The 22,239-nt window shown below is 47.9% G+C and overlaps 2 protein-coding genes across 4 annotated transcripts in view; one reads left to right on the top strand and one right to left on the bottom strand.

The window, feature by feature from the left end:
* Positions 1-11,722: 11,722 nt before the first annotated feature.
* CUNH1orf94 (chromosome unknown C1orf94 homolog) lies at positions 11,723-17,538 on the bottom strand. Its single transcript, XM_057403398.1, has 6 exons — positions 17,192-17,538; positions 14,813-15,252; positions 13,744-13,901; positions 13,018-13,089; positions 12,451-12,635; positions 11,723-11,806 (listed from the first exon to the last, which is right to left on the bottom strand). The coding sequence occupies exons 1-6, from the start codon at positions 17,452-17,454 to the stop codon at positions 11,731-11,733; spliced, it is 1,194 nt and encodes a 397-aa protein (XP_057259381.1). The 5' UTR covers positions 17,455-17,538; the 3' UTR covers positions 11,723-11,730.
* Positions 17,539-20,967: 3,429 nt separating this feature from the next.
* Positions 20,968-22,239, top strand: part of CSMD2 (CUB and Sushi multiple domains 2) — a 259,895-nt gene continuing 258,623 nt past the window's right edge. For all 3 annotated transcript variants that reach the window (XM_057403460.1, XM_057403458.1, XM_057403459.1), the window contains exon 1: positions 20,968-21,362. In XM_057403460.1, the coding sequence (XP_057259443.1) occupies positions 21,206-21,362 (157 nt within the window). In that variant the 5' untranslated portion in view covers positions 20,968-21,205. The remainder of the gene's footprint in view (positions 21,363-22,239) is intronic.

Here is a 22,239-nt window from a genome sequence, read left to right as displayed (position 1 = left end):
GAGTAGCTCAGAAAAAAAAAGAGGCAACTGATGATGAGCTGCTTGAATTATGTAAATGCTCAGGTATCCATGGGTTTGACCTTTTTGCAGATGTAATTTAGCATTCAAGACACTGTCATCTCACTGCCAAAGTCAAATTAGATGCTTGCTACTGCAATTGATAGCTGATAGCCGATCTCCTTCAAGAACAGGCAGTACAGAAAGGCAGGTGATGCTGTTTGCTGCAGCAATGGGAAGCTGCATTTTTAAATATAAAGTGGTTGAAGAGTTTTGGATCCAATTCAGATGAGCAATATGCTTTTATAAAAACATGCACCTGCTTCTTCAGGTCATTATACCCGTTTTATTTATGCACTGCAGGCCTGTAAGATGGCTCTGGGCTCAGCAGCTCTCCAGGATTGTCTCACCTTGGGCTTGCTTCTTTCCAGCAGGATGGCTCTGGGCCAAGCCTGTTCCTAGCCACAGGAGCAGGGGGCAGTGATGGCATTGCCATGTTGCCCAGAACTGCTGTGTTTCCAACTAGCAGTCAGCGATGGAAGGTGTCCTAACCCCAGGGAGAGCTTTCTCTGAGTGATGCCAGGCATTGTACAGCTCCAGTGCAGGTGCAGAAATGGTGTGTGTGCCCGAAGCAGTGACACAGATGAAGCGCTAAGCTCTGCACAGTCCAAAAATCTCTGCAAACTACTGATGTCCATAGCATGCGGGTTATGTACCGGTGTAAACCTTGCTGTCTCCATCTGCCAACCCAGTCCCATCCGTGCTAGCAATAAAGAAACAAGCAACCCCCCCTTCTGTTGCGCTGTGAGCTTGGCTGCCTGCCTGAGGTTGCTCCTGTTCCCAGTGTGCCAGGTGGCTGAGCCAATTGCCTTCCCACCAGGTTTGATCCAAATAGCATCGCCAGCCTCCCTTCATCCTGAATCAGTGTCTGCTGTAGTAAATAGAAATGGCTCTGAAGGAACACCTGCTCTTTCTGGCTCCCATTTGACCACAGCATCTGGAAAAGGCCCCTACCCCTCTGGGGCTGGGGCTGGTACCTCACTTTAACTGTCCTGAACTGGCCTGGTCTGCAGCCCTGTGGAGGCATTTCTCTTTCTGCTGGTATCAGTGAGGCTTCCCTGAAGTTGTGGTTGCTCAGTAACACCTCCTGGCTAGGACGGAGCTGTCCCAAGACTTCACATCCTTTCCGAGCTGAGAGCGGTTCAGTTCAGGTGTTCTCTGTCTTCATACCTGTAAAGCTCTGCTGCTTGCACGGGAGCTCAGGCAGCAGAAGCTGTCTGTGAGCTGCCTGGCTTGCGTGATTGAAAATGTGCCTGCTCCTGTTGGTTGGTGTACAAAGGACAACCAACATGCAGGTCTTGAGCAGCAACATTGGCGTTTTCCCGGGAGCCCGTGCCAGTTAGCAAATGACTGTAAAAGAGCAGCAGTGAAATAGGAGGCTCTGTGTTTGTCCGATGAGGCTCAGAAGAGCTCTGCAGTCTGCTGTTAGCGTTTTTCCTCAGCATTAGCCCAGTAACTTCCCTAAAGTTGCTCTGTTTCCACAGGAACAAAGGAGAGCCAAAGCTGGCTCCAGATTCCTGCCTGTAATTGCTCCTCTGCTGCTGCCAAGAGTTAACTTCTAATCTGGTACAAATTGCTGCTGTTGAGTGCTTTCCACCCTGTGCCTTCAGCACAGCTCTTCCTACCCAAACCCCTGTGTGTTATTGCACTGAATCCTTCTCCCTTCCTGAAGGGTGGTTTGCTGGGCGTGGGGAGATGCTTCGGTCCTCACCACTAAACTGGGTTTCTGTGCTCCGCATCAGAGCCCTCACCTGGATCCAGCTGTGCTGCCTTCGCTGTTTCACAGCTCACTTCAGATGCAGGGTTTGGATTTCACGCTTCATTGTTTTTTCCTTCCCTGTTGTGTGGCCATTTGTGAAGTGAAGGTGAGTTGCAGGATGTGTTCCTCCCAGGCGTGCAAAGAGGACAAATACTGAGCATAATTGGAAGCTCGTTTGCCCTGTTTGATGCATTCGTAACGTTTGAGTGGCTTTCACAGATTGCTTTCTGCAACTCTTTGCGGTTCATCTTGCTGTGTATGGAAGAAGTTTTGGGGAGCTGCATCCCTGGGTCCCCGTCCTCTGGGACAGGAGTCCCTGAGCGGCAATTCTCACGTGTTCCTGGAGAGGCATCCCCCTGGTAAGGAATTGGGCTTTAAAAGCAACATGATTGCAACCATGAACCCATGTGTGAATTAGTGTGTCCTTTGGCAAGGAAAAGATGGTCCAGAGTGACAGGGTGCTGCCCAGTTGCAGTGTGTCTGATGAGCATGGTGACAGTCATGGTTCCCCGGGAGGCTTTCCTGAAGGGCCAGGGAGAAAGAATGTGCTTAGGTCTTGTGGCCACCCTGTGCTCTCCTCTGTGGCAGTGGCTCAGAGTGGCAGTAAATCTGTGCTGCGAAGAGCTCGTGTGACTTCAACCAAGTAATCACTGGGTGAGTTGGCTTTTCCCTGCTATAGGAACAGGGATGTGAATTGCCTCCATGGCCTATGAAGGGTGAGCTCTTGCAAGCTCAGCCTCTGCCCGTTACTTGATACCAGGATAGTGTCCCATCATCTTTAAGCTGTGTTGTTACACACTGATGGCCAGAAGCTAGGACAGATTGCTTTCGTCTAGACTCTTCGTTCTTCCTCAGCCTTGTCTTCATCAAGCTGCAAGTGTCTCTTGAGCTTACTTTTTGATGAAAATCCAAGTGCTCATGTTTTAGAGCAAATAACAGGTAAAGAGCAGCCTGAAAGCTTTGAATAGCCACAGGAGACAAATGGTCAATTTGATCCGGAGAAACCCCAGCACGTGTTGTGCTGGTTATCTTGGTGTCTCTCCAGTAAGGGTGGAGAAATGAAATGGTGTCCATCAGCCAGATTGTAGGGGTGGTTGTGACTTGAGGATGCTGAGAGTAAAGGTCAAACAAGTGAAGAACAGATTCAGTTATCTGCACGATGTCTGTGAGCAGGACCTGAGGGGCCATTGCCATTCACTGTGCACCTTCCAGTTCATTCACCTACTTCTAGTAACAGGAGATATTTACTCACGTGGAAATGTAATGGGAAAACCTGAAATTTGTGATTCTTGCCCTTCCTTTTAACCTGGGTAGCTCTTGTTAGTGCAGCCTTTGCTGCAGATCACGCTTAACTTTATAACCTTTGTGTGGTCATGGTGTTCCTTCAGTCCAGTAAACTTCTGCTTCAGAGGTTTGTCTAATCTGGACCTCAGCCTGTGCTTGCTCAGACGTGCAAAGTGAGTGTCAGCCATGGAGTCCCTGCAGAACGGTGCCAGCCTGATCATGAAACATGAATTCTCTCAACGAGTGCTGCCCGTGTGATGTCTCAGCCCTTCTCGTGGCTCCTGTGCCCTTTCCCTCTGGGGGATGCTGCATGGCACTGCTCAGGATTTGGCACCTCTCTGTATGTGGCTGTGGACACTGAGTGTTTGGGGGTTGTGGCTTTCCCCTTGCTGTGGTGATTACAACTGCATCAGGAATGAGTTTGCTTTGCGTTGGCTTTCTCACCACCAGGTCAGTTCTTTGGATGCAGTCAGTTGCTCACTGCACTCTAATAACCTATGTTGTTTCCTGTGGATTTGCGACTGAATTATATGCAGAACGGTGACACTGAAAAATGTGATCTTCATCCACTGCTGTTTGTCTTGCCACCTTTTCCCATAGGCATGGGCCTTGGTTTTGTGGTATAAGAATAAGACATCTTTGAAGGCAGCCGACCAGAAGATCTATTGGCTTTTAAAGCACAGATGTTTCTTATCCTTAATTCCTGCAAGTTGGGCCTGCAAGTGTTTCATGTATGGCTTGAGAAGGTACAGGGAGGTGCAGAGTTTAAAACTGCCAGCGTGTGAGCTGACTTGCACCGTACCCTGTTCTTCCTGGTGCCATTCTGCCTTTGTCTCGGAGCATCAGGCTCCATGAATAGTATTTTGAATGAAATATCTTTTGGAAGTGAGGTATTTTTTTCCCCTTTTTACAAGCTGCTTCTATCAGTGAATGGTTTGACTTCAGCTTACAGAATACAGAGGGGAAAAGGCTAAAGCCAGTAAGTTCTTCATTTGCACATGATTTAGTCCATGGGTGTACCTGGCGCGCTGCTGTGTGAGGCAAAGAATGGCAACAGCAGAGAAACTATCAAAGCTCACAAGAATGAGATGCTGTTCTCAGGCCCCTGTGCCTGTGGTTTGGAGTCATTCATGGAACTGTGCAGTAAAATCTGCCTGTGCCGTCAGCTCTGTCAGGGTGGGGTGGAAAGGTGTGAGGGATGTGCAGCAGGGTCAGACTGCACCGTGGGCCTTCACAGGGGTTTAGGGCAAATTAGGCTTTGTTTTCCTCTTTTAAACGGGAGCTAAAATAGAGGCTGGAGAGAAAAGGAGAGATTGGAGCAGTGTGTCTTGAGCAGGCAAAATCGGATGAATTCAGGCTTTTTCAGCTGTTCTGTTCCTGCCAGTGTGAGGACCTAGCCAGTGAATCATGGTTGCTTCTCTCTAGTGTAAGCTATGTCTCTCAGGTGGGTTCACTAGGAAGTTGTTTTAGCAAGCCTGGAAATGGGAAACCAAAGGTGACACAAACCTGAGATCCAGAAGTGCCCTGATGCCCTGCCAGTTGTGCTGTAGGAGACACCTGGGGGTTTGTAGCTCTTGTTTGTCCATGGTTTTTGTGGCTCTTGGGCTTTCCCATTTTCATAGGAACCAAGTTTTGGCCAAACACCACTTACAGTGAATGAACACTTTAATCCAAAGCTGAAATTGAATGGAGTGAACTGAGTTGTCCTAGTGTGGGAGCCTCGATGATGAGGATGTCTCACTCGATGGGTTGGATGGCTTTTACTTTTTTTGGCTTTGGTATTCCTGGTTTTCTCAACCCTTCCTATAAAACACTTCTACATTTTCACTTTTTAGAAGGGTTTGACAGTTTGTTCTTGCCATAATGTGTTTATTTTCTCTTCCTTCTAGCAGATGTTAAGCAATTAGAGAATATGGCAGAGCAACATATTTATACAAATGAAAGGAAGTTAGGAATAGATGCTCTGCATCTAATGCTTCCTAATAAGATTTATTCAGTGGTGTACAAATGATGCTGCCACAGCCGCAAGTGAGCATTTGCCAGTCACTTGTGTGGTGTGCAGGAGATCTTACTGACAGAGGGAAGTAACTGTCTGCGTCCACCCCATGGATCCCAATTTTCAGTGCATACAGATGAGTTGCAGAACAAGCCCATTGGAAAAGAATGACTGGGTAACAAATTGCACAGACTTTAAAGAAACCCCACAGAGCTCAAGTGGCCAGAGCAGTGATTTGTGCTTCTGAACTCACCACTGTTGCCTGCAGTGGTGTTATCCTGCCTTGTGAAGCTTTTCTACTCCTCGAGGCTCATGCCTATCCAGATGTGCTTTGATGAAGAATTAATATTTCACTGTTGGTTGTGTACATTAAGAATGATGGGAGCTCTGAGCTGCTCTTTGTGCAGGGAAGTCTGAGAGCGGGCGTGGATCCTGTGCTCCGCGCTGGGGTGGGATGAGCTGGCTTGGAGAGGCTGAGACGCGCAGCCCTTCACCGCCTCCTGCTCCATAAGGTGTGATGCCGTCTGTTGCCATCTGTTTACAGTGTGTTAGCACTCCTGGGTGTCACTGAGCTGCTGGAGGGAACCCGCCTGTGAGCGGTTTTAGCAGGGAAAGAGGTAATTCAGTGAGAGAGCTCTGGAGAGAAACCTGAAGAGCAGAGATGGGTCAAAAGAGTCTTTGCAGCCTCTGCAGGCTTGTGTTGCTGCCCAGAGTTGTGTGTCTGAATTGGTGTGCACTTGCTGGGGTCCTGGAAAAGACTTTGTGACAGAGGCACTTTCCTGGCTTGGGAAGTGCAGTGAAGTAGCTTCTGCCCAAACAAACTCAGGACAATGGCAGTGTCTGTGAGATGTGCGGAGAACGGGAATGCTGCGGTGACCAGGATGGAAAGTGCTCCTTCCCCTCTTCCGTTTCTGGAATCCATGTCTGAGTCTTCATAACCAATGGCAACAAACTTCTAACAGTTTGTCATGCAGGAAGCTGGCATCAGAATCTTTCTCTATGGGTCAAGAGTTAGGAGGTGAAGCTGGTTGTGAGCTTGCAGCAGGAATTCATCTGCTTTCTTCTGAACAAATGAGCAAGAGAAAATAACATTCGAGGTGCATTGATAGCAGCAAGTTCTGCGTGAAAAACAGGGCTTGTTTTAGGAACAAACTCTTTCTACTGGAGAAGAGACTGTAGGAAGTGGGTGGACAAAGCACTGAGCTGTTAATCCTGTGCTGATTTGTCTTTAACAAAACGAGCCAGTCTTTTTAATGAACCCCCCCAAACACACTAAACCCGAACCAGTGTTCCCTGGTGCACTGCATTTGGTAAAACGCTGGTGCTCAGTTTGGGTAACTGTTCCCCAAACAGGCACGTCGCAGCACCTATAGGGGCAATTGCACAGGTAAGATAGAAGCTGGTCTTGGCAGTCACTGTGTAGGGACAAGGTGTGTTGGTAGTGAATGCTTGGAAAGGGACGTTTTGGTGGGCAGTTGGGCTCCTTTTTGTTAAGAAGACATGCCATGTAAACATGCATAACTCAGATGTGCAATAAACCATCTCTTTGCCCAAGGCAGGATCAGTGTCAACCCTATTCACATCACCTAGGCAGATGTTTCATGTAATGTTGATCCTGCCGTAGGGCAGGAGTTGGACTAAGTGACCTCTGTAATTTCCTTCTAGCCTTGTATTCTGTGTGTGTGTCTGAATGCTGGGGCAGAGAGCTCCGTAGATCCTGCCCCAGAGGAACAGGAGAGCCCAGCGTGAAACATGAAAGTGTGTATAGACTGCTTCCTGCTGCTCACTTCCTCAGCTGGATACTTCCCCTACCCCGGGAGACACAGTCTGCTCTCAGAGGTGAGGGGAGTGCACATTCAGTAAGACACTTCATTTCTGATGGGTAGAAGCATCTGTGGAAGATTAACAGGGGCATGTTTGAGAGGAGAATATGAAAAGGAGATTAAATTCGCATACCAGCATGTTGGATGTGCTCCTAAGTGTGTTTCTCCTAACCTTGGGCTATCCCTAACCATAGTGTTCTGTCAGATGGATTTACTCCTTAAATAGCATAGACACCCCCATGCAATTGCAGTTAGATTGATAAATATAGGCTTCATGTAGTCTGCTCCCTACTAAGAGATCCTAATAGTACAACACACTTACAAGAGCCTATCTTTGCAAGGCAGTGCTTGGAGGGCAATATATAAAGTGCAGCTGAGAGACTGAAGGAATTTAAGATGTGGAAACTGGCTCCTGGTTCATCAACATAACTGAGCCATCTCAAACATGCCAGACTTGCCGCTTGTAGCATTTGAGTGTCAGTTCTGAAGGGTATGGGTTCAGAATTTCATGTTTACTTGCTATGCTAGACATACCACATCTTGAATCACAGCACGAGGTCCCCTGGTAGCGTTCCCGAGTCCTGTTCTCAGAGGAAAGAAACTCTGTTCGTCAACTGTTTGGGCGTTTGCTTTGGAAACCTTCCATCCAGATGATGTGACTCACTTTGCTGCTTGCAGGAGTTGGGATGGGTGTGTGTATGCTCAGTCACAGCAGAGCCTTGGAGATTGAGAGGAGGTAGGATTGTGGGAGGGTAAGAAAAGGATGAGGTAGCACTGGCTTTTAGTGGGCCTGGGAATATAGCGAGGGATGCTCTTTGAACTGTTAGTTAAGAGGTAGAAATAGTTGAAGAGATGGGTAAGAGGAGGAGGGCTGTCCCTGCTGAAGGGTGCCTGTGGATAGCGGGCGGATGTTCTTCATGCAGACAGGCCTTGGAACTGCTCAGTAACACATCTCCTAGTTCTTGGGATGGGCTGGGTCTTGGTGAAGGGTCAAGGTTTCTGGCCAGGTCTCTTCCTCCTTTAGATGCCTCTGCTGACCTGTGGCTGCTGCTGCAGTATGTAGGCATCCCAGAACTCCATTGTTCCAGCAGCATGTGTTACACCTGGGTGCTTGGTGTGTCCAGCCTGTGAGGGCGATGGCAGAGCGCTGCCCAGGTAAACCAGCCTGAAAGCGTTCTCCCTCAGAGCCAGGCCTGCTTGGGTGATGCATCTGTGGCTGCTGTTCTTTCTTACCTAATGCACTTGTGCTTTTAAGCTCAGAGACATTTCTTACCTCTCCCCTAAGCTCTGAGCTGCAGTAAGCTTGCATGTGAGCAAAAGAATGAACTTTTTAGCCTGGAATAATTGTGTTCTCTGTCGGTGACAGAATCTGTTTTGGTTGTTTTTTTCTTTTTAAATGGCAATTTTATATCATAGAAAAGTTTTTAATTCTTCTGCAAGCTACATATAAAATATAACAGATAGGCAAAAATGTATTATTAAAGCCATCTATTTTTCATGGCATTCCTGTAATTTAATAAACTGCTTAAGCCCCATTTCTGCACTGTGCGACATCATGAGAATAAATCCCATCCTTTGATTAATAGCTATTCCATCAATCCCCCCTCCCCACATTATCTGAAGTGTAATGGGCTTGGGAACCACGCAAGCCAGGTTTGTATGAGTTTGGTTTGGGTAGCTGGGCTGAATGACTCTGGAAACGCTGCTCAGTGCCTGCCCATGAGGGTGGCTCTGCTCCAAAATAACCCAGGGACCTGCAGCTCTGACAAATGCTGGTTGCATTCTTCCAGTTTGCTGCTCCAGTAAGGAGAGTAAGGGTAGGATCCTCACCCAGGAGAGGGACATCTTCAGCAGGACTTACTGCTACTCACTGAGGAGCTCTGTGGTTCTCAGCAGCAGGGCAATACAGGGGCATATTTGAAAGGGGGAAAACTTGCATCTAAAGCTGGAAACTGCAGTGGCTTGTGGCCCATTCCAGCAGGTAATGAGCAGAGCAGGTCTAGAGAAGGAGTTGCTCAGGTGGGAGGTTGGTGTGGTGGTGGTGTCCATGCTCGTCGTACACTCGGGTTTTGTAAAGCTCCAAAGCTCTGCCTGGACCAGAGGTGCCCCTCGGCTGGCTCCGCTGTGATCATCACCCTGCTGGGCCTGCAGTTCTGTCCTGTCTGTTTCCATGTGAGACTTAAAGAAGAGCGTAACAGATTACTTTCAGCATTCCCAACTAGCTTTGGTTGTCTGGGAAGGATCTAGTGTGCAGTCAAGTAGAGGCCACAGTAGGACTTCTACATCCATTCTCTTCTGAGACTTTATTATAGGACTGTATAAATCTGCTCTCTAAAACCTCCATACATATGCGGAAGAATAGGACCACTGAAAGCATCTTTGTAATAAATTCATGAATGGTGAAGAGTCAACAAGAGTAAAATGGAAATGATCCCTTTTAAGAAGAGCTGCTTTTGGGAGACTTGTTAAATGCATGCAAGATGGGCAGTGCAGATCACAGCGATGCTGTGTCTTGGGTGCCCTTTGCTCCCAACATGCTGTCCTATGGCACTGGGTGTTACCTGTGGGACTCTCACTGTATGTGGCATGTTACAGGACTTCAGGGATTTTTGGAACAAATTCCTTGAGCCAGAGCAGTCCAGGTGGTTTCCATGGGTTTGGATCATTTGGTGAGTGAGCTGACTATGGAAAGGGAAGCATATTTCCTCTCGGGTGCCGTTATAGCTTGTTAGAGTGAAGGACTATCACTGATGCTTCTGCTTTCTCTTCCCAGGTTTGCTGCTGAGAGCGCAAACTTTAAGTCAGAAACACCTTCACACTTGAGTTTCCTGGCTGGGGAGACTGGGGGAGCAGTGCTGCTCATCCACTAGGATGTGGTAGTGCAGCTCCAGCCTTGTGCAGGGAAGCTAGGGGCAGGAAATCTGACCCTGGCTCTGTCATCATCATGCAGCATTTGATAAGTTGGAGTGAGATTCAGATTTAGTTTCCCTGATGATATTCCAGCTGTTGAAGCATCTCATGGTGTGTCATGCGCTTCGCCTCGTAATCCTTTTCCTGGTAAAAAAGCCTGTTGCCACTGATCAAATGAGGGAGAAATCAGTGTACCACGGGCAAAGTCTTACCTACAGTGATGCTATGACTGAGCAGAAGACAAAAGTCTTGGCACTGTGGCTCAGCATGTTAATATCTGAAGTGTTTCTTATTTCCCTTTGTCTCAGCCTTTCTCCCTGCTCGTATTGACTGTATGAGCTATAGAGTGCTCTAGAAAATAACCAGCTGTTTCGTTAAGTGGATTTGGTCTATCCTTCAAGTTGACAGACGATTTTTACTATGTACTATTACTTAATGAACTCTTTTGTGGCAAATGTAATTCAATACAGATTCTGATTTCCAGTTTGTCATCAGTCCTTTTATAAAGGAAGAAAAATGGAAAAGGGCTTGATGATTCCTTTATCTTGTTATGCTAATTGCATTAGGAATATTGGAGAAAAACAGCCAGTGGATTTAACAGAAGAAAAATCCAATCTTCTATTCTACTTCAAGAAAATGGGAGTTTACTGGGGCAGAATGTGTCTGAATTCAGCCAAAGCAAATTCTGATCCAAGTTTAGGTTTTGAAAAACATAAGTAAATAATTATTTTGTTCTGTGAAATTCTTTTTGAAAGAAGCCTGCAACAGATATAATGGAGGATATGGATGAGTTACAAAAGACACAAGGTTGGGCCAGGGAGCAGCATGTGGCATCAGGTAGTAATGGGAGGTACTAGAAGGGAGTTGAAAAAGGGTCGAGTTCTGCATGCCTGCAGAGGTTAAGCGTGTTTGGTCCCATCAGCTCCTCCAGGACCGAATGGTGCTCTGCATCCTGTAGGACCTGTAGCTGTCTGTGATGTGCCCAGACTTCTGTTACACAGTGTAAAGAGTTAATTTCACATTGATGTGTATGGGTGCGGTAATTTTAAGCAAAGTGTAAATCTCTGAATGTAAGAGCAGACTGATTTGCCTACTACTGGGTGTAGTGCTGGGTGATTGCGAGCTGTCAGATCCTGGTGACAGAGACCTTAATCACTAGTTTTAAGGCTGGGCGAGGCTGCTGTGGTGATTTGTTCTGACGTGTATCATGCAGGCTGTAGGATCCCATCTAATCACTCTTCTGCTTCTGACCCAGCAGCCTGTGGCTGAAATCCAGCAGACACACAGCCAGTGTCAGGTTCCAGAAGGTATTTTGCAGGGGCGAGGGCTCGCTGGCAAATGTTAGAGCCTGGAAATCCCTCAATTAAATAACCATGGAATATAGTTAATCGGGATTCTCCACACAAGGTTTATGGCTTGATCCTCTTTGATAGTAAAAAACAGGTTCCCATCTGGATTAGCGTTAGAGGTAATAACAGGAATGTGTCATACGTGGAGCTGCACCACCCAGCTACTGAATGTATTTGTGTTAATCTCTCTTTGACTATGCTACTGGAGTTGCTGCCTCTGAAATCTGCGGCCAAGACTCGTTTCTATCAACCATCGTTATTGCACCAACACTCAGTTCTAAACAGCTCAGGCATTTGTCATAAATAAAACATTTTTATTATTTGTATTCGTCTTCCAAACAACAAAAAAGCCCCTTTTTATTCTGTCATCCTAAGAAAAACCCATTTCAGATCAATTGTCATGCAGCTGTTCCGTGCTATATAAATCATAGGGGATTATTCGAGATGGAAATAGTCACTTTGGGGAAAACATGAAATCCTCATAGGACCCTAGGACTTAAACAGGTAGATAAGGGTGTTCTCTGGATACTGGGGTAGAAAACCAGGCTTCACTTAGAATTTGCCTGGGTTGTTGCTGGTAATGTAGTTGAGGTGAGGTGTCACAGCTCCTCCAGGCATGGCACCGAGCCTGAAACAGAAAACACAGTCAAGCTTCAGGGGTTGCATCTGATTCCCAAGTTACTGCTTTTCCCTCCTAATAATGGAACTCTTGGAGATCCTTTTTCTGGATGTGTGATGTGATTTCTGGAAAGGCGCTCTATGGGGGAGGTATGCAAGTATGTGCTGTTCCTGTCTGTCCCATAAGCATTTAACAGACTATGATGTACACAACTCGAATTTCCAGAGATTATTCTCCCAGACCTTTGGAATATGTTGATTTTTTAACTGCAGCCTTTATAGAAAGGCAGCAAAATGAATCCTTTAATTTCATTCTGACAGTGTCAAAATATTTGGGTTCCTGTCATGCTGAAGCATTTCTCTTTTTCAGTTAGTGTTTATACTTTTAATCCATAATATCGATTGGAAGTTGTAGGTGGCATCTCCTATAGCGCAGTGCTGCAGATTCTTTCACCCCACTTTAGTTACTGTGGTTTTACATCTCAATTATCTTGCTATTTAGACTTTAGTAAGTCTTGTCTTTGGTTTGGATTTGGAATTTGGTGGGAATGTAACTGTGAAACCCAACTGCTGAGTGAATCTTTAGCTCTGTGCAGGTTTACAGCAGCTAGCGCACACCCCTAAACACCAGGGAGCAAATCTGCATGGCCGTACCCTTGGGAAGGGGAAAACGGGAGTTGGATCCCATTGCCGGCCATCGGTGGCAGGTCCTGGATGCTGCTGTGCAGCGCGGCTGGGCTGATCTGCTGGTACGGATACAGCGGCGGGACCAGGGTGATGTAGTTCACTATGGGAGCGGGAGGTGGTGGGAACATCTGCTGTGGGCTGTACAGAGGTACCTGGGGAGGAAAGAGGAATAGGTTGCGGTTAGAAGCAAGAAGTGGGGCAGGAGCACTGATGAGGCAGGAAGGCCGCAAGTGCAAACTCGAGTTGTCAAAACTACTTTGTCACACGCACGCCGTGGTGTCTCCCCGTTTTATACAGAGCTGGAGCAGAAGCAGGAAGTGTTTTCAGTGAGGGGCTCAAGGCCTTTCGAGCTATTTGCAGCACACAGTGCTCCAGCAAACTGTTAACATCTCACACTTCAGCATCTCGTCCCCAAATCTGTTTTTGCAGTGGTAGCGACGTCAGTCCTGACACATGAGAAACTGCTCTGGCTTCTCTTGTGCTCAGCCTCTGCGCTCTGCAGATTAAAGCATGTTCGTAGGCACGGAGACGTACCTGTCCCGAGTAGCATGTGAAGGAGGGGTGCAGAGCTTGCTGGAATGGGATCCTCACTCTTGGATACAGACCCTGTTAAGCAGATACGAGACATGATTTCTAAACTAGTCTTGAGTGGGTCCATGAATGACTTGTGTGTGAGCTTTTTATGGGGACGTTATGCTCAGAGGTAAGTGTATTTCCTAGCTTTGGGCAAAAGTCTCCTAAGTCTGAGCCCTCCAGAGTAAGGGTCTGCTTCCTGCTCCCCGTTCTGCCTTTGGATGTATCCAGTTCGCAGGTGACTGCTGGGAGGTGGATGGGTTGGGTGCGCGTCCTCTGCTGAATAGGTATCTGCTGTGCCAACTACTCATTGACTTAAGGGAGAAAGGAAAATTCTTGGACTCCCTTGGATTCAGGGGAGCTCCATCTGGGAAAACGTGTGCCCACTCTGTGTCTCTTTGGTGACAGCTTCTGACAGCTGTGGGATGAGCAGAGGGTGTCAAAGGGAACAAGGGGAGCACAGCCCACGGAAAGCTGTGGCTGCACGGTTATTACCAGAGAAACCTTTGTAATAAATTATGTTAAAATATTTGCAAGTCAAGGGGCAAACGATTTGTAAATAAAGGGCTCGAAACCGTAGAAGATGCAAGTGTTGGTCAGTAAAAAGATGCAAAAGGGAACTGGTGAAGGTGGAGAGGTGTGGGGCTGTTCTGCTCTTCTCACAAAATGTGGGTCACTTTTGTTTACCTGGAACTGTGGAAAGTGGTTGGGAAAGATGGGAAATAGAGGGAAGCTCAGACTCTGCCACACCGGCTGGTTCAGTCCCGTGATCCCTGAAGCAGTAATAAAGCCTGAAGTACTGGCGTTGTATTTAACACCTCTCTTATCCGATGTTCCAGTAGTCACTGTAAAACAAAACAAGGTTAAAGCTGTTAATAAACATGCGTTCTCTTCATGCGTTCGTAGAACATTTGCAGTTCCGAGGACGCGATTTGCCTCTAAGCAACATCTAAGCTGCCTGTCGCTTTGCGGGCTGTAGTTCTGCGACACGATGCCCCAAACTCAGCAATGAGTGGTGCAAGTTCACTTCTTGGGGGCTGTTGTATTGTGACCCACAGGAGCTGGACTAAAGCCAATTGCCTGAGCCATGACAGCAAATCACGTTGCGAGGACAGAACAGGAACATTTGCCTACAGTTCAGAACTCATAGATAAGAATATTGCAACAGAGACAGAGAATAGCTTTGATTGTGTCTCATTACTGTAGCCGAGAAACTTAAACAGTAGATCTGGACACGGACCACTGTTTTTCCTGTTCTAAGGTGCTTTAAGGAATGTAGTTATTGATGCTACATTCAGGGTCTTTTAAATGTCGGGATACTACAGTCGGGATCTTTTAAATGTCTCACAATAGGAACCCAAAAGTCATGACATAAAAAAGGAACCCCAAACAAAATAAACCCTAACAAACCCCCTGAAAAAAGTCAGAAACAGCACCTCCCCCCAGAAAATAACACTGACCCCAAAACTGTGCTGTGAGCCCCAAAACAGGCCTCTAGGATGGGCAAAATCTCTATAATCATGATCTTCCTATTTCCACTCTGTTTCAGTGTGTGAGAAGGACACTGGATAGGTGCTGGTTAGAGGGCAGGGAGATGGTTTAATATAGGGATTCTCGGATGGAATGAGCATTGGGCATATTTTCAGCCTCTTGCATGAGGCTTAGGAAAGGCATTGCTATAGGGCAGCTTGTGCTTCATGCCTTAGTTTTCCCATGACTCCCAGGTGATGTTCAGGGACCATGCCCAGATTCATACCTGCATTCTTGGTGACTGCATCGAAACTGGTTTGGGGGCAAGTCTTGGCAAGCTGTGGGAGCTGCTCCTTTTGTCCTGGGGCTTCGCTTTCTGCTGTTGATGACGCAGCTGTAGTGCTCTTGGCAGGGCAGACTTCCTTCACCACCTTAGTTTCCTCAGCCACTGCCTGGCTGCCTGTGCCTTTGGCTGTGTCTGTGTCCTTCAGTACCAGTGGCACCTCCAGCTTGCTGCTCTCTGTGCTGCCGGTGCCTGTCACGTTGCGATCCTCCAGCCCCTTGGAGTTCTTGTGGGACTTTGCTGGGCACAGAAAGCCGGTGATAACGGACTTAGCAGAAAGCTGAGCATCACAGAGAGCTTTTAATTTCATCTCCCGTTCTTTTTTTCCAATCATTGCCGTGTATATGCTTTCAAGTCCCTCTGGTTCATTTAGCAAGTAGTTGCTGTAAGAAAGTGGAATATGGCTGTTGTTAAAGGAGGTTTGACTAAAAACTGAGTCTGAGTAAGATTCCTAAGCCTTACATTTCTCGAGTGTTCTATGTAAGATTCAGGTGTTCCTTTTCAACCAGAATAAAGTTCACCTTTCTCACTGTGCCCTGACTGTAGTTGGGGAGAGTTGAGGTAACAACTACACTTGTTTCCCTTTGGCCACTGATGCTATTGCAGCTGATGAATTGGGTACCAGCTTTAGTGACAGTATATACTGAAAGCTGCTTCTTAATTTGTCTTTCCCTAAGTTTTTCAGGAGTAGTAGAGGTAGTCAGAGTACTACTCCAAGGGAGCAAACTGACTTTATGGCTGTCTCACTGGAATTGCCTTTATTCTAAAGCATTTCCTTGAGCTTGGTAGTCATTTGGTACATTTTTAGCATTCCAGCTTGGCTGTTGGTGGAAGGTGCAGTGTCTGGGGTCTGTGAGCAAGTGATGATCATTGTGCCCTGCTGTAGAGTGTGTGTGCAGAGGGCACTTCTGCTGGCTAATGACAGAAAGCTCTGCTCCGTGAAGTGCCCTCAGGAGCTGCCAGAGGTAACTGAGCTCAGTGGGTGGGTAGAGGAGCGTTACTCTGAGCTCACGGATGGTACTTCACCCATGGACTTTGCTGTCTTTTTAATTTCATCTAAACCGAAGCTGCTGGGTTTGTCTCTGGTCTTTGTGCTTGCCTTAGTCCCTGCCTTCATTGCAGGGATCCCAAGGTTCATAACTTACATTGAAGTAGTAAAACAAAATCTGTTTTCATCTGCTGTCTGCCCACTTGCACTTGCTTGTAATTGCATGTTGAGTGGGCCAGAAGTTACGTTGGTGAAGCTGGCCATTAGACTGACTGCTAAAGACCAGATCTGTATTGCTTTAAGAGCAAAATGTTTTAAATGATGCTATTAGGAACGTTGGTATGCGATAGTCCTTCACTGGTCTGTATGATGTTGTCTTTCCTAAGACAATCTGTGGCTGATGAGCATGTGCTAATTGTGAAGATACTTCAGCTGTGTAATTTAACCTACCACTATAGGCATCTCCATGGGCTTCCTGGTGGTTCTGCAGTTACCCATTTTCCCTTTTCCTGTATTTATTCTGGAGACTGTTAACATCTCAGCTTATTTAGGATACGGAGGAGAAAGGGAAGGAGCCAGTACTCCAAGCTGTGATTCCTGGTTTCTGCCTGACATCACTGTACGTACTTCCCTTTCCGTGTCTCCTTGTCTCCTCTATGAAATGATGTATTTCCCCAGCAGTGAAGCTAGTTATGTTAAATGACCATTTACACCCCTTCATGTACCAGGCGAGGTGGGTCAGGCCCACATGCTGTTTGTGTGGATGGTAGGAACTGGACATGTGCTAAAGCTTTGCTGGGTTTATAAATGTTTCTGTTTCGGGAGCCCACAGTAAATACTGTGCCACTACTGTGAAGAGCACGCTTCCCTCTTACCATTATTTGTCCTGTGAAACATGATTTGGCATAAATTTTTCAGTGCTAAATCCAGCTTTTCTTTGTAAAGATCAGCTGTTTACAGTAGCTTCCTTATAACACTTTAATTTTCGATTTTGCTCCTTTGAATGCTGCTTTCACTTCTTCCTGTAAATATTTTGATGTGTGGTTGGTTTTCTTTAAATGTGGTGGGGAAGTGAATGCAGCAGCTGCTTTATGGTGCTTCAGAATTTGAAGTAGTCAGATTTCATGGGGCATGCTTCCCCCCCCCCCCCCCAAAGAATATTTGTTATAGTGGAAAGGAAAAGGGAATAACTTGCCTGACGAGGGGGCAGTCAGTGTAGGCTGTGCCCCAGGCTTTTGTTTCAACAGGTTGCAACAGCCTGCTTTGCAAAGGTGCAGAGAGGAAGGGAGCAGATTGTTCTGCTGGAGCCTGGGCACCGCTTGAAGGGCACTTACTTGCTCTGGGATGTGGTGGTGTCTGTCCACGGGCTCTCCAGCAGCTCTGAGCAGAGCCCATGCTGCAGCGGGGCCACCAGCAATGGTGCCTGCAGCTGCTCAGGCAGTCGTTGGACGCGCTTCCAGATCTCATGGCAAGTCTCATCCAAGCCATCCTGGGGAGTGTTACTGTGGATCCAGATGTGCCTCGGGAAGGGTCCCAGTGGGAACGGGCCCTCTGATATTTCTGCTGAAGCTGAAAAGCTGTTCCTGCCAGGGAGCATCCTTCAGCCTCTTGCATCCACAACGGTCTCTCTGGAGGAGGTGCTTTGTGTTGGTTCTGCCGAGCCATGGCAACCGCGGAACCTTGGGGCTGGGCAGCTGGAGGAGCGCTGCAGCTGGAAGCAGCCGGGGTCCCTTGCAGCCCCGGGACAGGGCTGTGTCCTTCAGCACGGCTGAGAGCCTTTGCTGGCAGAAACAGGCTCCAGTGTTCAGGGTTCAGCTGCGCCTGAGCTCCCGACCGCTCCTGCTGTGTCTGCAGGTGGCTTGAGCCTTGTGGAGCTCGGAACCAAGGACTGTTCCTCTGCCCTTTTCACTTCTTTTGCCCTCAGTCCCTTATCTTCCCCCTGGCCGGAGGTGATGAGCAGAGGCCTTGTGCGAGGGAAGCGGTGCAGACGGCGAGGGTGTTCTCCTTAGTATTTACTCTTATTTTGCCATAGCGCAAAGAGGAGAAGCAGCATCCTTGTGTCTGGCCCATCTAGTACCATATTCCATCCCTTTAGTCCCCATGTAAGCTCTTCTTTTCACTGCCATGGAAAAAGAACTTAGTATTGGACCTTGCTTATTTTTCAGCATCGTGGATATGGGATTTTGCTTTGGGTACAGATTCTTTTTGACATCCTCTGTGGCATTTTGCGTGCTGGGCTAAAAAACTTGAGCTCAGTGTGAAAATACAAGGCAAAGTATCTTTCTAAATATCAAAGATAGGTGCACACCCTCAGATACAGCACTATATTTTTTGCTACCGAAAAACGTTACACTGTACACTGAGGTCTTGGCTCTGTGCTGAACTCTTTTCAGAGAATCCAGAACTGGACTCTCCTGTCATGTAAGTTAAATGGTGACTGGAGTTCCTTGCTAATAAAGGCATTATTCATAGCTATCCCTTAACTCACGGTTATGCCTGGATAAATGTTCTTTTCCCCCTAATAGTGATAAAATGTGGTTAAGAGAGAGCGAATGAAATTAATTGTGTGGCATTTGGCAGGATGGCTTTTGGGTGGTGCCCCCAATACCAAATTACTAATTCCAGTACTTAAAATTGTATGGAACAGGATCATGGTCCCAGTGCCCTCTATGGTTCCCCCTGTCACCACAGTGGTTGCGGTGATGAGCCAGAGCACTTGTCTGTGGTCTTTGGGGCATGATGCATGTAGGAATGCTCTGTGGATTAACCTGGAACTCGGGCATGCTGCAGCTGCTGCCATTTATTTCCTTTGGAGGAATCACGGAGCAGCTCGGGCTGTTTTGGCAGGGAGGGTGAGGGACTGTGGGAAAAACGGAATGTAAAGAGGCTGGCTGAATACCTGCAGAGGATGTGGAGGCAGCAGCGAGGGACCAGAGTCCCCTTGGCCGAGCTGTGACTGCGGGTGGCAGTGCGGAGCAGACCTCGGTGCTTGCACTGAAGGCAGGATTTGATTTCCCTTTTAGCATGGGTGATTCTGCAGGGTGAGAAGCTGAGGGAGCGGCAGGGGTTAGAAATGGGCTGTGGACCAGCACATGCAAGTGCCTCCTTGTTAGGGATGAGTTTAATCAAAGGAGTCGGTGATTGGTTCCTGTTGCATTCATCACTCTTGTCTATTCAGCAAATACAGTATTTTTGGGAGGGAGTTAGACCCTAAATCGTGGTGGTTTTGAGGAAGGAACTTACTTGGGAGGAAACTCTGGATTTGAAATAGGTATGATTATATGAACTGGGCATAAAGTGGGATTGTATCTCCTCAATGATGTTATTATGCCCGCAGATTGTTCCTGATGCAGGGCTGACTTTGGCTCAGCCCGTACCCTGCGGATGCGCAGCAACCAAGTCACATCTTCAGCTGAATGCAATATTGGGATGGGGGGATTCTTTAAGGAGAAGGGCTGTATAAGGGAGAACCAGTGTATGGAGCTGTGAAGTGTGGTACCCTGGTCTCTGATCCTTTTGTGTTTGGATCTGTGCCTTTGAACAATAAGGTCTATTTGAATAGGATACTGCAGTTTAAACAGACATAAAGCAACTCTTTCATGTAACAGCCCTGGTTGCCTTGGCTCTTGGCATCGGTTCACAATGTAGGCAGTGGAAGGATTGAAATGCAGAGGGGACCTAGCGAAAGTGAGGGAGAGAGGATTGATTTGAGGGTGGAGGGACAGGTTTGCAAGCCCTCGATATAATTTGGGTTGTAGCTGTCAAATAAGCTCATTCAGGGCAGCCGGAACAAGGCTGGAGGGGGGTTTGCAGCAAGGAACCGCAGCAAACGCAAAGCGCTGAGGCAGGGGGATGGGTGGGGAGCATGGGGTGAGCTGGGTGCTGGGCGGCTCAGCACCAGGTCCTGCTCCTGGCTCCTGGTGCTGGGCTCCTCTGCTGCCCTGCCTCGGCAGCCTCCCAGGGCAAGGCAGGGGGAAGAGGAGGGGGTCTCGCTCTGGAACCCCCCCTTGTCTGCTGGCAGGACTGCTGGTTTTGGGAGAGGGCCTGCTCCTTGTCTGTGCATCAGAGGGGAAGCACAGGAGCAGCTTCTGGCCGAGGTGGGGGAGGATATTGGAGGGTATCTCTTACATTTATTCTTTTTCTTAAAGCTTTGCTGTCACATTTGACTTATTTTTCTCATCCACAGAACTGAGCATCATTACCAAGATAATTAAGTTCCTGAATGTGCCTTTAACAGACAGCATTTTTCCCCATCTTGCATGTAGCTGCAGAGACAAATGTACTAAGAGATGCTTAAATAAAAAGGGGGGTGGTGGAGAAATACCCCTCTCGCCCCTTCTGTGGGGGCAGCAGCACCATGGCCAAGCATGCCTGTTGGCTCAGGGGCCAGCACAGCCTTTTTCACCTCCAGAACACCTCCTGACCCACTCCCACCATTGCCAGGGCATTGCTGGATCCATGCTGTGAGGACCACTTGCAGACTGGGGGTGTTAAAATGGCTCTTTCTTGATGTCTCTTGTGTTTGTAGCAAAATTTGCTTCTTCTATTGACACAAAAATAGTGTCAATACCATCAAGTTGTTTACAGAGCACGGAGGAGGGATGGGGGGTGCCGGGAGCCTGTGTTGCTCTCGCAGATGTCTTAATAGCAGCGATGCTGCGTGTCTGTGTGTGTACATATGCATGCCACGCTCTGATCCAGGCAAAATGGGGGGCTCTGGGACTGGTTCCTACCCGAGAAACCTGTAGTGTGCCTTCCACATAAGCACGGTGCTAAAGCCTAATGTGGGGCTTGTTGATGTGGGTAGGGTGGGTGCTGGTGGGAGGATTGTGCCGGGTCTGGGGAAGCCAAACGGAGGCAGATCTGTTGGGTGGCTGCAGAGCAGCCCCTCGCAACAGCCGTGCCCTCTCCCCTCCCCAGCATTTAGTGAAGAGGAGAGCAAAGATACGGGAATGATTAATCAACTGGCTAATAAAAAAGTATAAATCCCTGGGGACTGTGTGCTGCTAATGCCGAGGAGCTGGCTCGGAGACAGCCACCGGGAGGGACGAGCCAGCCCTCCTCTCCTTGCCTTGCCTCTCCTCTCCTCTCCCCGAGCTGCTGCCACACTTGGTTCATTCCAGCTGCAGCAGCTCAGAGCCTTCCATGCGGTGGGATTTTTTTTTCCTGGGCTGAAAAAAAATCAAAAAAAAGAATATTCCCAAGCCTGACCTGTTTTCCCCCCCTTTTCCCTTTCTCCTCTCCATCCAGCCGAGCCGAGGACTAGCCCAGAGCCAAGGGGAAGAAAAAGGGGGGAAAACCCAACAGCAGCCAACCCCCAGCACGCCCCATTCCTGCTGCCCTTTGACATGCAACCTTCCTTGGGATGGGACGAGCCGGGATGCAGCTGCAGCTTCGGAGAGAACTGGGGGAAATTGGGGATCTTTGCTGTCATGACGGTGGAGCTGAGCTCCTGGAGCCGGGTGCTGCTGCTCTCCGTGGGGCTGCTGACGGTCTCGGTCACTGGTAAGTGGAATGCAGAAAGCTGGCAACTTTAGGGGCATTTTCCCTCCTGCTCCTTAGATCAAAGGAGCACTGTTAATCCTCTTTGGAGGTGGGGGGGGATGACTGTGTGTATGCATACACTTGTGTGGCAGCACATGCTTCCCTGTCGTGTTCAATAAGGAGGATGTTTTCTTCAGACCTTTGTAGCTCTGTGCAAGATAGTTTCCTTCTGCAGCCCTTGGGAGCAACAATTTCAAGTGATGGGGTAATAGAAGGTGGCTTTATTTGATTGCATTCCGCTGCTCTGGTGGGTCAAATCACTTGTGCACAGTTGCTGTATGATATGGAAGATGACTGTGAAAAATGCCTTCACGGTTTCTCCCTCCCTCTTTTCCTTGCATCTTAATTCAGTGTTTGTCCATAGCTGATAAAAAAGGTTTAGAATGCCTTGCATGAAGATGCAAACACTTTTCTCTTATTCCTCCTGCCCTTATGTTGATTGTCTCTTATATGAGCTCTTTGACCTCAGCATCATGTTTTTGTGAAACAGGCATATATTGACTGGAAAGATAGCAAGAGAAGACTTGAATTTGGGGGGGGGGGGGTGCTTATGGCTCCTCCCTGGTTTCTGCAATTGCCCTTGTAGCAAAAGCCTATCTAAGGACTGAAGTTTTTCTGGTGTAAACAGCAAATATTTAGGGACTGTCCTGTGTGTAGGAGGGGGACGAGTGGGAGAGCTGAGTGTTGTCAGCGTCTGCTTCCAGCACTGTGCCGTGCCCCGGTTTCCCAGAGTTTCTAAGTAACGTTTGTCTTGTGTGCTGTCTCTAGGCTGGAGGAATGCGTGTTTGTGTTGATGTGTGTGAAGGCTTCGTGGGCTTGGGGTTTCTGGGAAAACTTT

Source organism: Pezoporus wallicus, unplaced genomic scaffold, assembly GCF_028554395.1.
Source record: "Pezoporus wallicus isolate ANWC-B61680 ecotype Strahan unplaced genomic scaffold, APGP_CSIRO_Pwel_v1 contig_8232, whole genome shotgun sequence".
In the NCBI taxonomy this organism is placed as follows: domain Eukaryota; kingdom Metazoa; phylum Chordata; class Aves; order Psittaciformes; family Psittacidae; genus Pezoporus; species Pezoporus wallicus.
The sequence above is the reverse complement of the archived record's forward strand: the minus strand, read 5'-3'. Positions and strand labels throughout refer to the sequence as shown.

What these genes read in the sequence shown, in the direction of transcription:
- CUNH1orf94 (XM_057403398.1), bottom strand. Translation starts at nt 17,454, where the DNA reads ATGCTCCCTGGCAGGAACAGCTTTTCAGCTTCAGCAGAAATATCAGAG. An exon ending in ACCACTTTCCACAGTTCCAG is followed by an intron (nt 13,090 to 13,743) that starts GTAAACAAAAGT and finishes TCTGCTTAACAG; the next exon opens with GGTCTGTATCCAAGAGTGAG. An exon ending in TCACATGCTACTCGGGACAG is followed by an intron (nt 12,636 to 13,017) that starts GTACGTCTCCGT and finishes TTTCCTCCCCAG; the next exon opens with GTACCTCTGTACAGCCCACA.